At 34.1% G+C, this 20,240-nt stretch overlaps 1 protein-coding gene and 1 non-coding gene across 9 annotated transcripts in view; both read right to left on the bottom strand.

Moving 5' to 3' along the window:
* Window positions 1–20,240, bottom strand: part of CCAR1 (cell division cycle and apoptosis regulator 1) — a 47,007-nt gene that overhangs the window by 13,159 nt on the left and 13,608 nt on the right. For 6 of the 8 annotated variants that reach the window (XM_061161675.1, XM_061161673.1, XM_061161676.1 and 3 more), the window contains exons 5-16: window positions 19,630–19,662; window positions 16,818–17,011; window positions 15,703–15,817; window positions 15,408–15,600; window positions 13,294–13,423; window positions 12,860–13,021; window positions 10,179–10,404; window positions 9,478–9,591; window positions 8,774–8,940; window positions 7,823–8,033; window positions 6,919–7,002; window positions 5,048–5,233 (exon numbers count right to left, since the gene is read on the bottom strand). In XM_061161675.1, the coding sequence (XP_061017658.1) occupies window positions 5,048–5,233; window positions 6,919–7,002; window positions 7,823–8,033; window positions 8,774–8,940; window positions 9,478–9,591; window positions 10,179–10,404; window positions 12,860–13,021; window positions 13,294–13,423; window positions 15,408–15,600; window positions 15,703–15,817; window positions 16,818–17,011; window positions 19,630–19,662 (1,815 nt within the window). The remainder of the gene's footprint in view (window positions 1–5,047; window positions 5,234–6,918; window positions 7,003–7,822; window positions 8,034–8,773; window positions 8,941–9,477; window positions 9,592–10,178; window positions 10,405–12,859; window positions 13,022–13,293; window positions 13,424–15,407; window positions 15,601–15,702; window positions 15,818–16,817; window positions 17,012–19,629; window positions 19,663–20,240) is intronic. The other 2 variants (XM_061161680.1, XM_061161679.1) reach the window with 2 other exon arrangements.
* On the bottom strand, window positions 9,072–9,136 carry LOC133070918 (small nucleolar RNA SNORD98). Its single transcript, XR_009696306.1, has one exon. It is a non-coding gene; the product is annotated as a small nucleolar RNA SNORD98 (small nucleolar RNA).

Raw genomic sequence — 20,240 nt, 5'->3', positions numbered from 1 at the left:
AACAATGACAAAACAAAAGAAATTAAGGAAACTATCCCATTTCAACGGAAAGAACAAAATACTTAGGAATAAACTTACCTAAAGAAACAAAAGACCTATATGTAGAAAACTATAAAACACTGATGAAAAAAATCAAAATGACACAAACAGATGGAGAAATATACCATGTTCCGGGATTGGAAGAATCAATATAGTGAAAATTAGTATACTACCCAAAGCAAACTTTACATTCAACACAATCCCTATCAAGCTACCAATGGTATTTTCCCACAGAACTACAGCAAATAATTTCACAATTTGTACAGGGGAAAAAAAAAAAAAAACCTTGAATATACAATGGAGAAAAGACAATCTCTTTAAGAAGTAGCGCTGGGAAAACTGGCCAACCACCTGTAAAAGAATTAAACTAGAACACTTTCTAACACCATACACAAAAATAAACTCAAAATGGATTAAAGATCTAAATGTAAGACAATAAACTATAAAACACTTAGAGGAAAAGGTAGGCAGAACATTCTCTGACATAAATCAGAAGATCCTCTATGACCCACCTCTCAGAATAATGGAAATAAAAATGAAAATAAACAAATGGGACCTAATTAAATTTAAAAGCTTTTGCACAACAAAGGAAACGATAAACAAGGTGAAAATATAGCCTTCAAAATGGGAGAAGATAATAGCAAACAAAGCAACTGACAAAGAATTAATCTCCAAAATATACAAGCAGCTCATGCAGCTCAATACCAGAAAAATAAATGACCCAATCAAAAAGTGGGCTGAAGATCTAAACAGACATTTCTCCAGAGAAGACATACAAATGGCTAACAAATACATGAAAAGATGCTCAATATCACTCATTAGCAGAGAAATGCACATCAAAACCACAATGAGGTACCATCTCACGCTGGTCAGAATGGCGACCACCAAAAAGTCTATGAACAATAAATGCTGGAGAGGGTGTAGAGAAAAGGGAACCAACCCTCTTACACTGTTGGTGGGAATCCAAACTAGCACAGCCACTGTGGAGAACAGCGTGGAGATTCAGTAAAAAACAGGAAATAGAACTGCCATATGATCTAGCAATCCCACTGCAGGGCATACATACAAAGGAAACCAGAACTGAAAGAAATATGTGTACCTCAATGTTCACTGCAGCACTGTTTACAATAGCTAGGACATGGAAGCAACCTAGATGTCCATCAGCAAATGAACGGATAAGAAGTTGTGGTACACATACACAAAGGAATATTACTCAGCTATATAAAAAAAAAACTCATTTGAGTCAGTTCTAATGAGGGGGATGAAACTGGAGCATATTATACAGAGTGAAGTAAGTCAGAAAGAGAAACACCAATACAGTATATTAATACATATATACGGAATTTAGAAAGACAGTAATGATGACCCTATATGCAAGACAGCAAAACAGACACAGATGTAAAGAACAGACTTTTGGTCTGTTTGAGAGAAAGCAAGGGTGGGATGATTTGAGAGAATAGCACTGAAACACATATATTACCACATGTAAAATAGATGACCAGTGCAAGTGTGACGTATGAAGCAGGGCACTCAAAGTCGGTGCTCTGGGACAACCCAGAGAGATGGGGTGGGGAGGGAGGTGTGAGGGGGGCTCAAGATGGGGGAACACATGTACACCTGTGGCTGATTCATGTCAATATATAGCAAAAACCACCACAATATTATAAAGTAATTAGCCTCCAATTAAAATAAATTAGTTAAAAAACCAAAAAAGATAATGTCTTAAAGAGAAAGGGAGGTAATATGGAAATATTAACTATCAAAAGAAATGAAAAAGTGACCAACATTGAGGAGGCAAAAAAGGTAAACTCAAGACATCAGAATTCCTTAAAGAAAACAAAGGTGGACAGAACAAATATAAAATTATTACTTGACACAACTTGTTTGTTCATAGCACTATTATTCACAATAGTCAAGAGGCAAAAACAAGTATTTTTGCTACCATGAGCCCTGAGGTATCTACTAGAGATGAGCTACAGGTACAATGACAAAAGGATTAGTTGTAAGCATTAGGTATATAGTAGTAAAACCAAAATTAAGTGAGCATTAAAAGAGTACAATATGTACGCTACATGCTAGGACAATGTATTTATAGGACATTTTAAAAATGGGGAGAAAGCAGGTATAGGAATAGGAAATTCAAAAATATACTTAGAGTAAGCAAGACGTTAATACTGGTGGTGGGACTACTAGTATTATATTTGTATTGTGTATCTGTATATATACTCACAAGCACTGGCAAAAAAAAAAGTTGATAATTTGAGCTTTAATAAGGAGAAGAATCACACGGAATTGAAACCCATTAAAAATGTTCAAATCCATGTATTCATAATGTTTAGAAACAAACAGGTAACCATCTGAAGATGCAGGAAACCAATTCACTATTGTGAAAATTGGATAAACAACAACAAATAGTGCTTGATGGAGCACCATATATACTACATTAGTATGGCAGAGGAATGATGCAAATTCCTGAAGTCTTTTTTTTTCCCTTAAGTTCCCCAACTAGGGATTGAACCCGTGCCCTGTGCAGTGGAAGGGCAGGATCTTAAACCTTTGAACCACCAGAGAAATGCCAACAGTCTATATTTTCAAAAGAAAGAAAACAATCAAGTATTGATCCTGTCTTCCACATGAATTTACCAAAAGGCAAACCTGTACCACTGCGTAACCAAAACAGCAGATGAGAGGAATATGTGAAAACAAAATAAGAATTATAATACCACCATTTTTAACCTCAATAAATCAATGGATTTAGGATTTGAGCACCACTGCACACTAACATCAAAAAGTGAAAATCTGCTTTCTTCTGTTGCTGTTCTGAATTCAATTCTAAAGCAATTCCTACAAGCAAAGTAGGTGTCTACACAGGTTGAGGTTGGTGAGAAAAGTTTAGAGCTACAATGGCCCAGAGTAGAAGAGCTGCCCAGTTATCAGGCACTGATATCCAAATGAAACAAGGAGGGCATCCATACAGAGAAAGTGTAGGACAGAAAATAAGACTAAAGTGGAATAAGGAGGATATACAGATTGGAGAGGGACTGTGATATATAACTGAGGAAGTAAGAAAATCCATTAAGTATAATAGAAGATATGTTTCTCATTATTGGGGAAAGGAGTTAAGATACATGGAAAGAGAAAACCAGAATGAAGTCTGTGATGCGGAGTAGAACTGGAGTTACTAGTGTAAGCTCTTCACTTTCCATGTACATACCACAGTAAATACAATATACCATTCTTCACTAAAAGGTATCAAGGCTTCCTGGAGAAATGGCTGACTTCAGAAACAGGGCAGGGATAGTAATCAATGAGACTAAAACACTTTATATCATAATGCAAAATAAGCAAAGTCTTCAAAAGATGACACAGGGCTATTCCAAAGAACAAAGAAGTCAACTTGAAATGCCTCCCGCTGGCCAACTCTGAGATAATTTCACTATCAAATATACAATTACATCCATAATCAAATTTCTCCTATTATCTCAAAACTACTGTTAATGGCTACCCCCCCCCCCACCCTGATCCAGGGTCCAGTCAAGTTTTACTCAATGCATTCAGTTGCCATTATTAGCCTTCTTTAAACCATTTTTCTACTTTCATCACATGAACATTTATGAAAAGTTCAGACAAGATGCTTTGTAAAATTTCATACATTCTAAATCTTACAATTAGATTAAGGTAAAACATTTTTGGTAGGAAGGCTTAATAAATAATGATGTGTACTTTCACAATACATTCCATTAGTACAGACATAATGTTGGTTTATCCAATTACTGTTGGTGTAACACACTTCTGATATCCCCATGTTTCAAATTCATAAAACACCCAGGTGTTATTCTTCTGGGCATATAAGACGGAGGCACAAACAAGGGTGAATAAACAGACTCTGAGTCTTAAGAACTGAGATGCAATCAAGTACACAGCTTTAAAGCAGCAAAATTCTCAGACAAGCACTTCACTAGAACTCAATCTCTGAACTTAATAGCTCTGTCAAGCAAACTTTCTTTGATTTTTTAATATCTAAAACATTATTATTCATTTTTTAAGAGGAAGGATTGAAAACACCTGACTTATAGAAATCATTCAAATGTCTCTCAAGTGAAGAATGAATAAACACTGATACACTGATGCTGTGGAATATTATTTAGCAACTACAAAGAACTACAGAAACACACAACAAAAATGGGTGAATCTCTAATGCATTATGTTAAATTAAAGAGGTCAGACTCAAAAGGTTATATAATTCCATGACGTACTTGAAAAGGCAAAACTATAGGAAAACACGTCAGTGGCTTCCAGAGGCTGACCAGGTAGGACAAGAAAATGCTTACAAAGAGATATTACATTACTATAAGCTATTTTTAGGGGATGACAGACCTTTTTTATATATATGATGACTGTGGTGGTGGTTAAATGGCCACATGTATGTGTCAAAATCAGCACAACTGTTCACTAAAAGGATGAATTTTAGTATTATGTAAATTATATTTTTTTTCATTTATTTTTATTAGTTGGAGGCTAATTACTTTACAATATTGTAGTGGTTTTTGCCATACATTGACATGAATCAGCCACGGATTTACATGTGTTCCCCATCCCAATCCCCCCTTCTGCCTCCCTCTCTATCCCATCCCTCTGGATCTTCCCAGTGCACCAGCCCTGAGCACTTGTCTCATGCATCCAACCTCGACTGATGATCCAACAAGCTATACTTGTTTCAATGCTGTTCTCTCAGAACATCCCACCCTCGCCTTCTCCCACAGAGTCTAAAAGTCTGTTCTGTACATCTGTGTCCCTTTTTCTGTTCTGCATATAGGGTTATTGTTACCATCTTTTTAAATTTCATATATATGCGTTAGTATGCTGTATTGGTCTTTATCTTTCTGGTGTAAATTATATCTTAATAGATGTATATACACATACATATTCGAAGAACCCTATAAACCAATATTAAATTTAATAGTATTGAAATGATTTAAAAAAAAAAAAGAAATGATTTAGTATATACCTCTTTATCATCTTCAGATTTCCTATCATCCTCCTCTTCCTCTTCTTTCTCAGATTTCTCTAATTCCTTTTGCTCTTCTTTTTGCTCTTCTACTTTAAGCTGTTTTGTCAGTCGGGCTATTAACTGGGATTTTAAGCCTTTGGAACTAAGAGCTCGACTTTCTAATTCTTTGCGGAGATCATTTACCTAAATATACACAGCATAAAAACACAGAAAATGGAAACAGGATCATGAAATAAGGAATCATGCAATTATCTTCTGTATGATTTTTTTAATTTTTTCTTTATTTTTCTTAAAGTTCTACCACTTTATTGCTACCAACCCATCTCCCTCCACCCTCGTGCACACATGCTCAGTCATGTAATCCCATGGACTGCAGCCCGCCAGGCTCCTCTGTCCATGGACTTTTCCAGGCAAGAATACTAGAGTGGGTTGCCATTTCCTTCTCCATGTATGATTTTTTTTAAAGTTTTGGTGAAAGGTACCCTTGTACAGCTCATAAAATATTTGTAAAAATGCAAACTGACAGAATTTTTTTTTTTAAGTAACTTGCAACATGTTTTAAGATGTGTTAAAAGAAGTTAATGCTCTTTGACCTAGAAATTCTAGTCTCTGGGAAATTACCCTAAGGAAATAACTTATACACAAGAAAAAAAACTTTTTATACATTCTTTGTCATAATTCCTCCATCCAAAAATGTGAAGAATCAAAATATCCAATAAAAGAGTAATATTAATACCTAAGGAAAAAACAGTAAACCATTTGAATGGAACAGTATAAAACATTTAAAAATAAATTACATGAGAAACACTATATTAACTGAAAAGGATGAGATGGCAACTTTTTTATACAACATGATTAGAATCAACCAAGCAAACACTTTATACCCAGAAAAAATAACAGAAGATAACACATCTAATTTTTAAGAAAGGTTGCTGTGTTTGAGTGAGACTTGAGTCATTTTTTCTTCAATATTTTATGTATACACTAATTTTTAAAATAAGCATGCATAATATGTATAGTCAAAGAAATACAAGTTTTAAACTAAGAAACAATAGAGAAGCCATCAGTTAGACAAAAATTTCTTGGGGCTGCAGGCTTAATCTAATCTTCTGAATCTATAGGATTCTATAGTAAACCTGATGTTGAGGAAAACTGATGTTGAGGAGTAATACAAGAGTGTCAAAATTATGATATATATATATATTCTCTACTTACTAAAAACCAATGTTGGCTTAAAAACTATAGTTTCATAAGAAAAACTCTGATTTTGCTGAGGACAGAAGTTAATCAAAAGGTCAACTTCTATGTGTTAATAAACAGAAAGCTGCAAAAGCAAGCAAGTTTCTGATCTATGTAGAATTTATGTATGTGACGCTCTAGATCTACATTCACAGTATAGACCCGGAGATGCAAAACCGTCAAAAGGTAACAGGTCCAAAGACCCTGGGAAGCAAAGAAAAACTAGTAAAATCAGCCAAAGATTTTCAAACAGAGTCTTATATTATGTTCCTCCTAGTTCAGATGTATTATGAATCCACATTTTACTTTTAAATTCATTTAAAAACTGGATAATCTTTTTCTATGTTTCATTCCTTCTCGTGGAATTTACGTTAATTTGCAGAAATTCCAACTCTTGGTCAGTTCCCAAATCAGAAAACAATATTGCTCACACTATCCACATATGCATATTACATTCACCAGTTATTGGTTGAACTACTTAATTTTTGCACACACAAACACAACACAGAATTTTATATATAACCAGCAGACTTCATTTTTAATGATTTATATCTGAAAAACTATTGTCTACAATATCCTCTATTCCTGTTCATAGATTTCTAATTAAATATCATTACTTTCAAAGTTACCTTCATTGTCTTTGGGTCAAGTTTAGACCAATGGGTAGGAGTGGAAATTTCTTTAGCTTCACCATCATCTTTCTCTTCTTCATCCTGATATACAAAGTTAAGAACAGAATTACTATTCTGAAACCTTAAAATAAAGGTTAATTTATTTTTAAAAGTCTGTTGCTGATCTGTGCAAGGTCACAAATGTTTCAGATTGTCTTCTCCTAAAGTTATTATTTAGGCAAGTCCACGTACATACATTCTACCACTTTTAACTGATCACAAAGACACTCATCAGCCAATCAAAGCCAGATCTGTGAAACACAAAAGGGTGATAAATTACAACACAAAGGATATCAGGGATGCACAAACACTGCCGGTTCTCCACTAACCACACAGTGTGTGATCTTGCCCCAATTTTCAAACCACCCAAAGTTAAGACTGATTTAGTCAGACCTTTCAAATGTACCAAAGATGCCGCCACATAGCCTGAAATTTCAAATCTCTCAGACTTGTGGTTGTCCAATTTCAAATATCCATGACTAGAAATGATGACCGTGAAAGAGAAAATTTTTTAAATTTTAGAAAATGGCAAAATGTTTAAAATGGCTTAATACTGAATCTTGCTCAACAACTGGTCCCAGATTCCAGCAACTAGACCTATGATAAAAACAAAATTCTGTGCAATTTAAGCACAACTTATTTTCCTTTGAGGTCTCAGCACTCTTAAAGTTAGCGTAATAGACAATTTTTTTTTTTACAAGAAAAGAACATACAACTATACTGCTGAAAGCTGGATTACCAGTCGCTGTTACCAGTTATGTTCCTCCATGTGTGTTTGTTATGTAGTGTGTGGTGTGCATTTGTGCCTGTGTTCCTGTGCCTGTGAGAAGCGGAAATAGAAAAAGGGATTAGCGTTCAGTGCCTGTTCTCCATCAGCCTCCTTGCGTTCACCCTGAAGCTTCTCGACCAGCTGCTGCTTGTATCCTCGGGAGAGGGTTTCCCACTCTGAGCGGGTGGGAAGGCAATGCCAAACATCCGGGAAAAATAAAACCACTGTCTCCACATGAGCTGGAACTGTACGCCCCTTGTGGGTCTCCTCAGGGCGATGGTAGCGAATCTCTGCAAAACGGTACCTGTTGCAAGGGAAGAAGCATGTTGGAAAAAAAATTCTAAAATACATTTTAAAGACCCTAGTTCACTTGTAGCACATCAAGTAAAGAAATTTTGCTGCAAGAACTTGAGGTTGGTCTAAAGAAAAAAAAATTATAGAAGCCATAGTTCCTCTTTTGGTACATTTGTACAATATTTTATGGTTAAAAGAAGAATATGTTCCCCAAGGCATTGTCAAGTTTGATTACAGAGCTACCCATACTTTAGAGAATACCTGAAGAAGCTGGATAGCTGTTCAGATTTCATGTGCTAAAAAAAGAATGTTCTCAATTAAATCACAAGAAATACACTAAAATACACAAGACAAATAAGCCTCAAGAGAAAATATGGCTGAACAAAAATAATCAGCAACTACATCATTTTATAACAAAAGAATTATAATGAAATGAAGTTCTCTCTTGACGATCTTCTCCAGCTATGCATGAAATGAAAAATATTTTCAACATACATCCAACTTCCAAAGTACAGCGTAACAAAACATTAATATTTTCAGTTTATTTTGATTAGTTCTTAATCCTTTTCCCCCAAACATTTTTGGCACCAAATAAACTTTTGCTACAAATGAGCATTTTCCTTTGAGATTATCTGCATGATCAAGATTGCTAAAATATGGGGGGTGGGGGTGGGAGAAGGCTGATGGACAAGAACATCTACATAAACTATTAGAAAAACATTTCTAATCAAGAAATGAATTAGTACTTACCATTGTGTGCATACACTTAGATCAATGCCTGTCAGAGCCTTACAACAACGAATAGCAGTCTTAATCAACACAAAAGGGTCTTTTTCTGGGTCTGGTCCATCCAACGAAGGAGACCAATGGCCTCCAATGGCCATGGCTTCATCCTTGCCTTTCATGCCCACTAAAAACTAATTTAAAACAAAGAATCATTTACATGTATTATGTAACCTGTCAAATTACAAATTAAATACTTGAAAAGGAAAGGAACAAACCTTTCCAATACCATTTTTACTACCTCTGGTATCTGTCAGTCAAGGAAGAGTTCAGTTCATCGTGTTCCACACTGCATTTCAGCAATGGAATAGGATTTACACATCATAACTCATCCTTCTAAAATATTTCCTCAGATAAAAAGTTCTTTTAAAGAAACAAGCTATAATTCAAACTTTAAGAGCATCCAGATACACTAAATCCACTAAGATTTTATTATGCTTCAAATTTATAGCATCAAAACGACAGCTGAACTAGCCACATACAAGTAAGATACAGCCACAATCTGCAATGAGAAAAACATCTACATCATTGACTGCTGTAACTATATTTATAAAAATAAGTTATAAAACAAATCAACAAAATTTAAAAGGCAGTACTTTTAAATTTTATATATAGACAGAACTAAGCAAAGTAAATATACAGCTAAAGTTAAAGTAAATCTTTCAGTTTACCTTAACGAGTCTAGCAGGATGCTGAAATCCATCTCGAAGTTCTTGTGGGTCTTCAGCAAGAGCACATGACTTATGATACAAATCTTCCATACTAGGGCTAGCCATCAGCATTACCTATTATAGTCAAATAATTCAATCCTGTCAAAAGTCTAAAGTAATGTAAAAAAATGAGAACCACTACTAATTATCCTTCCATAACAGTTATCTGAAGTTTTTTTTTGTTGTTGTAAAAATGGAAAATGCTACAGCAGAAATGGTATTGGATACCTTATAATTATATAGTTTTAACTTTGGAAGAAAGAAATTTTGATCTATATTTACCAAATTGCAGAAAACTACTGACCATAAGCAATATACTCAATGTTATCCTGAAGACTAAAGTACGGTGCATTTACCCAACAAAACATTTTATGTGGATCTACAAGAAGCCATAGAACATTTCAAAAAACTCAATAAAAAGAACTTTATCTTCACGTTTTATAAGGTTGAAAATGTTGGAGCAATATCACAGTTTTACAGCTCAAGAGTTAAGGCAAAAAAGAGGTTAAATTACTTTAACAACCAAACAGAATCAGGCAGACAAGAAAACACAGGCTTTCAGGTCTTAAACGTAATAAATACTTCCTGAAGATTAACTTCACATACACTCTTAATACAAATAACTGCTCAGAAATTTTAGCTGTGTATCACAGAATACAAACCTTTGCACTGTATAAATGATCAGCATCTGGTGGATCAAGAATGGCCATATTTTTTTCTAAGGACTCTACTTCTCTGTGCATTACATAGAAATTGCAGTAATTTCCCAGCTGAAATGGTCTTGACAAAGGGAAAGCATCCACCCATGTAAACTGAGCATCAAAAAAGTCACTAGGTATATATAAATTCTGATAACGGCGCCTTAGTTCCATCATGTCACAACTAGGACTGAAAAACAGACATAAGTAGTGAATAAAGTGCCTTAACACCAAAGATTATGCAAAGATTCACTCAATTCTAAAGCTATAAATATATAATCTGACACAGTTGAAAGCCAGTTGAAAATGAATAGTCAACTATTAACGAGCTTTATATTTACACAGAATCATATGAAAATGTTTTCAAATACGTTTATTTAGTTTTGAATAAATAGCACCTACATGTTACCTTATTATTTGTGTGTAGCTTAAAATTCACTTAGAGAAGACCCTCTGAAATAACTTCAAACCAAGTTCCAGAGAAGATCTAAACAAAATCAATTCTGCTTCAGTTAAAGCTGTATTCTTGAGAAAATTATGATTCATACAGAATGAATACAAAGAAGGGATAAGAATAGTACCAACGAGTATGACAGCTCCTCCATCAGGCTCATACAGTATAGAAAAAAATAAAACCTTTATTTCTTCGCATCTCTATACCTCTCTATTTAATGATTAAGATCCATAACTGATTTATTATGTAAAGAGAGGATAAGTTTCTTTTAAATGTGACATACTGAATTTATTTTTAAAGGATGATTTCCTTTTTCCTAAGAAACAGAACATTTAAAGGAGAGACACTCAAAAGTAAATCAATCTAGGAAAAAGGCTGAGAGATATGTTAAAAACATAATGAAAAGTGGAAAATACCAATAGTGTGTAAGATAAAAAGTTTAACTACACTGTCCTTTTAAAAAACAAAAAGTACAAAATGTGAGCTCTATGTATCCACAGGGATGTCTTTTCATTTGAAACCTAAAATATAAGCTTGTCATTACAGTTGTTGACATATTTGGATAAAATTTTGCTGTCAAAATATCAAAAATGTGAAGTTATTTGTGTTGTCATTGTTTTTTAAAAGTGTTACAAACAAAAAATGTTTTAGTTTTCCATCACTAGAATTTTTGAAGCCATGTTTTATCCCATAGGAATAAAGGAATAAAATCTATAAATGAATGAAACATCACCACTTCTTGCCATATATTCCCTATTATAATCACACTACTACACGAAAATCTTGATTTCCACAACTACTGATGAGAAGAAATATGGAAACTTTAAAATAACTTTTATTTGTAATGTGTTCCTCTGATATCTGGGAATTTACTTCAAAGTGATGAAGTGATACTATGAAGATTTAACTTGGAAGGATAAAGACAGTTGCTCAAATTACATCCTAAGTATCAATTCCTCCCAGAATAGCAATTGAGACTAGGAACAGATGAGTTTAAAAGCAGAGCTGCTCCAGTTAATATCTGGAGATGTGATTTTGTTTCAAATGAATTCCTCTGAAATATGCAGACATATTTTTTAAATATACAAGTAAACAGGAGTAACAAAAAAAACTAATAAAAATTAAGAATCGTTAGTGATTTTACCACATGCAAGAGTAAATGAACGACGACTACCTAACAACTAAGCAAAGTCATCAAGCAGGACTTTGGGGGCGTGGAGTAGCTTAGACACTACACTGGTTTACTCAATGTAAAACTGAATAAAGAGAAATTTCAATTTTTGTAGGTCAGTATTATGAATACTTTTGTCAAATGGAGCAATACCCTCTCAAGACACTGAACTGCATAGTTATTTGTTCCTATGTCAAACAGTTTTAAACACTTTCACTGATTCATTTTTATTTTACTATAAATTTGCTTTTACATGTTAATTTATCTTTTACACAACTACCAGTTTCAAGGCTTTTAGAGGATTCTTCCTTTCCTTTAGAGTAAATCAGTCATTTATCAATTTGTCTCTTTATGAATTACAATTTTGCACCTATTACCTAGTTGGCCACCACATCCCAACCATCAGTATCTACAACTGCCATACACTGGATTAAGTGCTTTACTTACATGAAATCAACTCAACCTCCCAATTAGTTCTGATAGTTAATATAATTTCCATTTCACAAGTGAAGCTCAAAAATTCTTGGTAACTTTCCAGTTACTTCTGATTTCAAAAGCTAAAATATATATATATGTATACACACATATGTTATATGTCTGTTAAGTACATACATAGAACTATGTTTCTATCATACTGCATGGCCACAGAGAACTTGAAGTAACTGGTCACTAATGTATCATTACTTCATCATACACAATGAACTATGCATGACCTTAATAAAGTCATTAATAAACTAGAATCTTAAATAATTTTACTTTTAAGGAAAAACTTCATTACAGAGGGGCTGCCTTTTTCAATCGCTAGTACTTGTAATGAGTGTATAAAAATAATGCAATCTTGCAAAGAACATAAATGCTAATTCAAATTGCCTTTCTGTTCTTATATGACTAAGAACTAAATGTTATGAAATCAAAATTGTAAAAAAAAAAAAAAATTCTCTAAATGTAACACATTCCTCCAAATTACAAAAAGTAAAAAATTAGTAATTTAAGAAAACAATGGGGAAAAAAAGAACTTACCAATCTAAAGAAAACTTTGAAAACTGAACTGTGTAACGTGGGACAACACGTCGGACTCTCCGAGGTGACCGTTCTCTCTCTCTCCGAGGAGATCTCTCTCGGGAACGTTTTCTCTGAGGAGATCTTTCTCTGGATCTACGTCTTTCTCTCTCTCTTTCACGACTTAAAGCAAATTTTTCTAAAATTACTTTTTCTAGCCTTATCAAAGAGTTCTTTAATGAAGTAAATTAATATGTATAAGCATATATATAAATATAAGCAACACTTCACGGTGCACATTTTTAAATAACTTCTTGAACACTGTGGTAAATACACACAATATAATAATCTTACTGTTTTAACCATTTTGAGGTTTACAGTTCAGTGGCATTAAGTACATTCATTCACACTGTACAACCATCACCACCGTCAAAACTACACTTCTAAAAACATACCTTCGGTCATCCTTTCTGTTGGGCACTTGATCCCCTCTGTCATTTCTTCCTGAAAATCTGGATGGTGGATCTAACCTTCGTGCTGGTTGTGGCTGTGAAACTATACGGACAGGAGGCTGCAATAAACCAGCTTTAAAAGATACAGAAAAATACATTTTAACCTATTTAAATGAAGTTTAAAAGCATTACTCAGTTAAATTTTATACAGAAAAATTAGGCTTTTAGGTTCTGTGACCCATAAATGGTAAATGTCAGGGATGATTTGCGTATTTGTATATTTTTAAACCATCATTTAAAAGTGTAAAAACCATTTTTAGCTCAGGGACCACACAAAACCAGGCCACAGACCAAATCCTAGAGCTACGATGTGCCAATCTCTGACCTACAGATATCAAACCAAAAACATTAAAAATAAATAAATAAACCAAAAACATTAAAAAACAACAAACCATTGTTGCTGGCTACACAACAAGACATTCTCACAATTCCAGAGTATCATCCAGACATTTTCTACACAGAGAAAAACCTTTATAAAAAGAGATCTATGGCCATCACTTTGACCAAGTAATCTACCACCTATAATACTGGAAGAATCTGACAACATGTGCCTCCTAGTATGATGCAGTACGAATTAGAAAACATCACCTAAAATGTGCCAAAAGCCTTTAGACTTAACTTTTACTTTACAGTTTATATGGCACAAAGAAAACAAGGTAAAAATACCACAAGGAATCCACACAATCCAGAATATAACATTACAAAAGAATTTACAAGTAAACTAGACCAATATTTTAAAAAGTCAATGCTATAAAGGAAGAAAGAAAAAATGGAGAACTATTTTGGAATAAAAAGACTAAAGAAACACTGTTGTTGCTATTGTTTAGTTAACTCTTTTGCAATCCCATGAATTATAGCCTGCCAGGCTCCTTTATCCATGGGATTTTCCAGGCAATACTGGAGTGGATTGCCATTTCCTTCTCCAGGCAATCTTTCCAATTCAGGGATCGAACCCGTTGTCTCCTGCATTGCAGGAGGATTCTTTAATTACTGAGCCACCTGGGAAGCCCAAAGTAAAATAACCAGATACAACACATGAAATTTAACTATCTTTTCGTTCAGGAAACAAAAAACAACCTTTTTAAAAGACATCTGGGAGACAACTGGGGGTGTCTAAATACAAATAAAGTATTTAAATGCTTTTTCTTAGAAGTGACAATAGATTGTGGTAATAATAGGAAAAGATTCTCTTTAAGGAAAGACACACTTACGTTAATGGGTGAAATGTCAAAATGCCTACATCATGAACATTCACTGAAATGTTTTCAGAAAACAAAAACTAGAAACAGTACAGTTACCAAAGAAAACTATAAACTGTACAATATTCATACAATGGAAGACTATGCAAGAGTGAAAACAAAGAAATTACAGTCGCATGAAACAAGTATGAAGAACTTTAAAATATAATGAACAAAATTCTTATAAAAAAGATTATACAGACAATCACATATTATGTAAAATTCAAAAACAGGCAAAGCTGAAGTATATTAAGAGCATACACACTTAGAGTAAAACTGTTAAAAAAGAAAAGGAGTTAAATAATAATGTACTTTCTTACCCAAGTAATGATTACATGGGTGTTTATTTAATAATAACTGCAATCTGTTTTATAAATATTATCTTTGTGCCAATTTACGATAAAGCAGACAATGCCACAATTACATTTTAAGAAATACCAATTAAGTAGACTTTTGCAAAAGTTAAGACTATCATTTTTAGTATTTTTGGGTAAGAAAACTGTATACAGAGTTACAAATTATCAATTTGCTGAAGAAAATTTAAAACAGTTCATTTATTTGATGCACTATGGTTCAATGAGTGAGATGCTGCCACCAGACTCCATATATATACACAATGTCATGTTCATAAGAAGTCTCAATACATGTTCCTCTATAAATAAAATAAAAACACTTCCTGATCGCTATACAAGTAGAAGTTCTCTACAAAAGATATTTAACTTTCTTTTTAGGTATTCTGCAAGTCCCTGCCCTTTTTGTAACTAATAGCACACTCTCATTATTTTAATACCTGAACAGTTATGTTTTAGCCTGTAATACCTTTCTGCTGAGGCTGCTGTAGTAAAGGCTGCGGCTGAGTCTGCAGCAGTGGTGTAATAGAAGCCGCTGAAATCTGCGCCTGCAGCAGTGACTGGGGCTGGGGCTGAGCCTGAACACCAAACGTTGTCTGCGGTGCAATTGGCTGAAGTACGGCAGGAGGAGTCTTCAGTAAAGGTTGAGTTTGGGATTGATTCTTAACAAAAAGAAATAACATTTTAAAAAACAAACAAAAATCTTTGTAAATTGGAAGACTCAATCACCAAGTTTTTATAATACCTAATACTATTTTATATACCTGATTTGGTAGTGTTTGAATTCTTTGTGCATTCCATTTAAAAGGCATATTGGGATTATATGTAGCTTCAACCAATACTCTGTCACCCACTTGGGGGGTTTTCCCTTTGACAGCACTGAAAAAAAAATTAAGTTAAATACAAACACTATTAGAAGAAATTCTTCCAAAAAAGATTTATATGTTAATACTAAACACTGTAAAGTACACCAGAAATAGGAAGCCTGAAAATCTCTTTTAAAAAGTAGATACACCTGAGACTTAAGCAGAAAATATAGAAAACAGGAGACCCACTTAAACAGAAAAATCTTACATAGTAATTAAACTTAGTATTTCAAAGTACTTCTAAGGAAGTTCATTAGAAATACATTTGAAATATTAAAAAAAAAAAAAAATACATTTGAAATATCAAAGGAAATACATATTCCCTGCAACCACCACTACATGAACAAAAACACTACTTCAAATCCATTAACCACTACATGAACAAAAACACTACTTCAAATCCATTAGTTTATCAATCATTTAATCCTATTATTTTTTTCAACTAAGTGAAGTGAAGTCGCTCAGTCATGTCTGACTCTTTGCGACCCCATGGACTGTATGTAGTCCACCAGGCTCCTCCATCCAATGGGATTTTCCAGGCAAGAATACTGGAGTGGGTTGCCATTTTCTTCTCCAGGGGATCTTCCCAACTCAGGGGTCGAACCCGGGTCTCCTGCATTGCAGGCAGACGCTTTACTGTCTGAGCCACCAGGGAAGCTAAAACATTTTACATATATATTATCATTAGGTATGTCAAACAGAAGATTAAATTTTAAAAAGCATATGACTACTTTAATCTTAAATCTTACTGTAAGTCTGCTCATTAACAGCTATGAAATGTAAACTCACCCCTATAAAACATTTATAAACAATTCACAATGACTAGAGTGTTCAATAATCTAAAGATATCTTCCATCACATTCTCCATCAAAAAATGTCACAGTACAGGTTGAATTATTAAAGCAGAAAATTATAGCTAAACCACAATTCCATGCCACAGTTAAGCAGGTGTCTTATCAAAATACTTAATGCTAAAGACAAGCAACCATCCGCCAACAACTAATTAAGTTTACCTAAGCTGAAAGAATACATCTTCATCCACAAATCCAAATGTATCGTGTAGTTTTGTGACCGCCCCTGTAAAAACACGCTGTTTCTGAGGTTGTGTTTGTTGCTGACTGGACCTTGGTGTTGGATATGATACAGTTATCTGAGCTGCAGGTTGAGGAGTTGACAAGCTAAGGCTTGTAGGCAGTCCAACAGCTGGCTATAAAACAAAATCAACATCAAATTAAGGTAAGGATTACAAGTAGGCTAGAAATAAAAACTGACTACTTAAAACTAACTCAAAATTCTAAAAACAATTTAATACATAGGTACACCTTGAAGACGCAACTCAAGTCTGAAAAAAAAATTTTTTTTTAATCAATTTCATGATTAAGTTCCCTTAGAAGAATGCTTTTACATGGAAGTTTCAGGGGGAAAAAGCCACCATAGTGTAATGAGTTTTAAAAAACACTGCATATTCTAGCCCCCTCTTAGAAATTCAAAATCTGTAATAGCATAACAAAGACTCAAGGAAGTCCTAGATAAGTGAAATGAGGCAGAGAGAGAAATACAATTATATATGATCTCACTTTTATGGATGGAATCTAGAAAAACCAAAGAACTCATAAGAACAGAAAACAGATTGGGCGCTGCCAGAGGTGAGTCTGCTGGGGGAAACGAGTGCTAGTGATCAGTAAGTACAACCTTCCAGTTAAACATAAGTTCTGGAGATGTATAGAATGGTAACTATGGTTAACAATACTGTATCATACATTTGAAACTTGTTAAGAGAGTAGATTTTGAAAGTTCTCATCACAAGAAAAAGAAAATTCACTTATGTGAGGTGATACATGTTAACGGATTATGAAGATCATCTCATTATATGTACATATGATATTAAATCATGCTGTACACCTTACACTAATATAATGTCATATGTCAATTATAACTCAATAAAACTTGAATGAAAAAGTAACAGTTTCATTGGTCTTTTCTGGCATAATCAAGCATGAATAACAACACATTATTGACATTATATATGTCAATGTATATGACAACACATTATATATATTATTCTTTATATAAACAGAAACAAAATCATTAAAAAGAAAGGAATAATCATGATTCAACTCAAATTCCATAATTTGCTTTACACTTTCTCAATAAAGCAAGTCTCGACGTTCTACAACTAAAAAAATCAAAGGTGAGTCCAGTCTTATAATTAGTAAGAACTCAGCATCTCTCGAAACTACAGCCACAAAATTCTCATGACGTTTCTTTAACATCATAAGACATTTTGTTCCCTTTCAAAACCACGCTGTGCAGTTTGCGGGATTGTAGTTCCTCAAACAAGGATCGAAACTTGAGCTCTCAACAGTGAAAGCACGGAGTCCTAACCACTGGACAAAGGGAATTCCTGGGTTTTGCACCTTTAAAGAATTATATACAAGAAAAAAAAATATGGGTACACTTTGGGAAATGCTATTCTAAGAAAAGGCTTCCCTGGTGGCCCAGACGGTAAAGAAACCGCCTGCAATGCTGGAGACCTGGGTTCGATCCCTGGGTCGGGAAGATTCCTCGGAGAAGAGCATGGCAAGCTACTCCAGTATTCTGGCCTAGAGTATCCCCACGGACAGAGGAGACTGGTGGGCTACAGTCCCTGGGGTCGGAAACAACTGAGCGAGTAAGCAGAGCATTCTAAGAAAAGGCTAACTTTTACACCTTTTCTATTTAGTCTGAAAATCCTACTATTGAAGACCGAAAATAGGACATACGTGTTAATCAATTTTAGCTGTTTTTTTCTTTTTTTGACTGCACTGCAGGGCATGTGGGATCTTAGTTCCCAGACCAGGGATCAAACTCGTGACCTCTGAAGTGGAAGCTCAGTTTAACCATTGGACCACCAGGGAAGTCCCAATTTTAGCTTCTTTATAAAAACAAAGTGAAGCTGATTTGTCAAAGGAAGTGTACTTTCTTAAAAGTAACTAACAGATTCAACATGTGAAAGGTACAAAGTTTACAGAGTAAAAAGTGTCTCTATTCCAGTTGCTTTGCCATCTAGTTCCCTATCCATGGGGCAATCACTGTCCTCAGTTATTACTACAGGTTCTGCTTTCTTAACAGCTGCATACACCAGGGGCCACTGAACTGCAATTCAAGGACCAAATCCAGCTCACAGCTTATGATTCTTATACAACTTACTAGTCAAAGATGGTTTTTACGTTTTTTATTTCTTTCAAAACTGCACCGTGCAGTTTGTGGGATTGTAGTTCCTCAAACACGGATCAAAACCTGAGCTCTCAAAAGTTGAAAGCACGGAGTCCTAACCACTGGACAAAGGGAATTCCTGGGTTTTGTACTTGTATAGAATTATACAAAAGGAAAAAAAACATGCAACATAGACTGTAAGTGGTCCACAAAGCCTAAAGTAGCATTATGTATCAAAAGTTCACAAAATTTTTAATGTTGCTGAAAAATTAAGTTGATAATGCATTACAATAACTTTCCTATACTAAAGTCAAATGAAAAGATATAACATATACAAAAAAAAAATCCCTAAAATTTAAGCTACAAAGAAAATGTACAAGTAAAAAAATCAGTATTAAATTTAAAATAAGGCCTCATATTTATTCAAACTAGATCACAGTAGGATCAGCAATCTAACAACATAAAAGAAAAGGCAGAAACATGCTCTATTGAACATTATATTGCTAAACTATTATGTGAATCCAACAAATATTGATTTTTAAACGATGAAAGAAAATCCAGAATAGGAATAAAGCTTCAGTCTACTCTGCATTAAGACATTCAGAAGAAATAAAGTAACGCCAAACTAACCTGTGTTAAAAGGGTCTGCTGAGGCTGCTGTAACTAAAAACAAAACAAAAACCAAACAAAAACAGGAAAGAAAAAAGATAAGGATCAATCGGAATTGCTGTTTCACAGATGCTTTACAAAAGGAAAAATTTCTATTAAATGATTATTTCTAACTAAGAAACAGATGAAAAGTAACAGAAGTCATTAGAGTAAGGTTTCCTACAAGTATTTGTAACAACTGCAGAAGACCTTAAATATAACTAAGTCATTCAATAAGGATCAAGACATTATTTTTGCTATTTCATAGGAATAACACCCAGGAAAAAACCCACAAGTCCCTAGTGGGGAAAACTTCTGGTTCTGCCCCACATTAATTACCAGGCTACAGAAATGATTCAATATCAGTATGCTATCTATATAAAAATAGTACTGGCTAGATGTCTAATTTATTTATATATATATATATATCCATAAAATGAGAAGCACCTCCTCAGAGTCAGATTTGCCAAAGGCATGGGAACCATAAACGACCATACATTCTGACATAGTTTTGACGGCAATAACAAAGTATAACATTACCAGAAAGCAAAAGGAATTGGTGGGAAGGGAGAAATTCTAAATTTTTCTTCTGT

This window comes from Dama dama, chromosome 15 (assembly GCF_033118175.1).
Source record: "Dama dama isolate Ldn47 chromosome 15, ASM3311817v1, whole genome shotgun sequence".
In the NCBI taxonomy this organism is placed as follows: Eukaryota; Metazoa; Chordata; class Mammalia; order Artiodactyla; family Cervidae; genus Dama; species Dama dama.
This window is presented reverse-complemented; position numbering and strand designations above follow the sequence as displayed.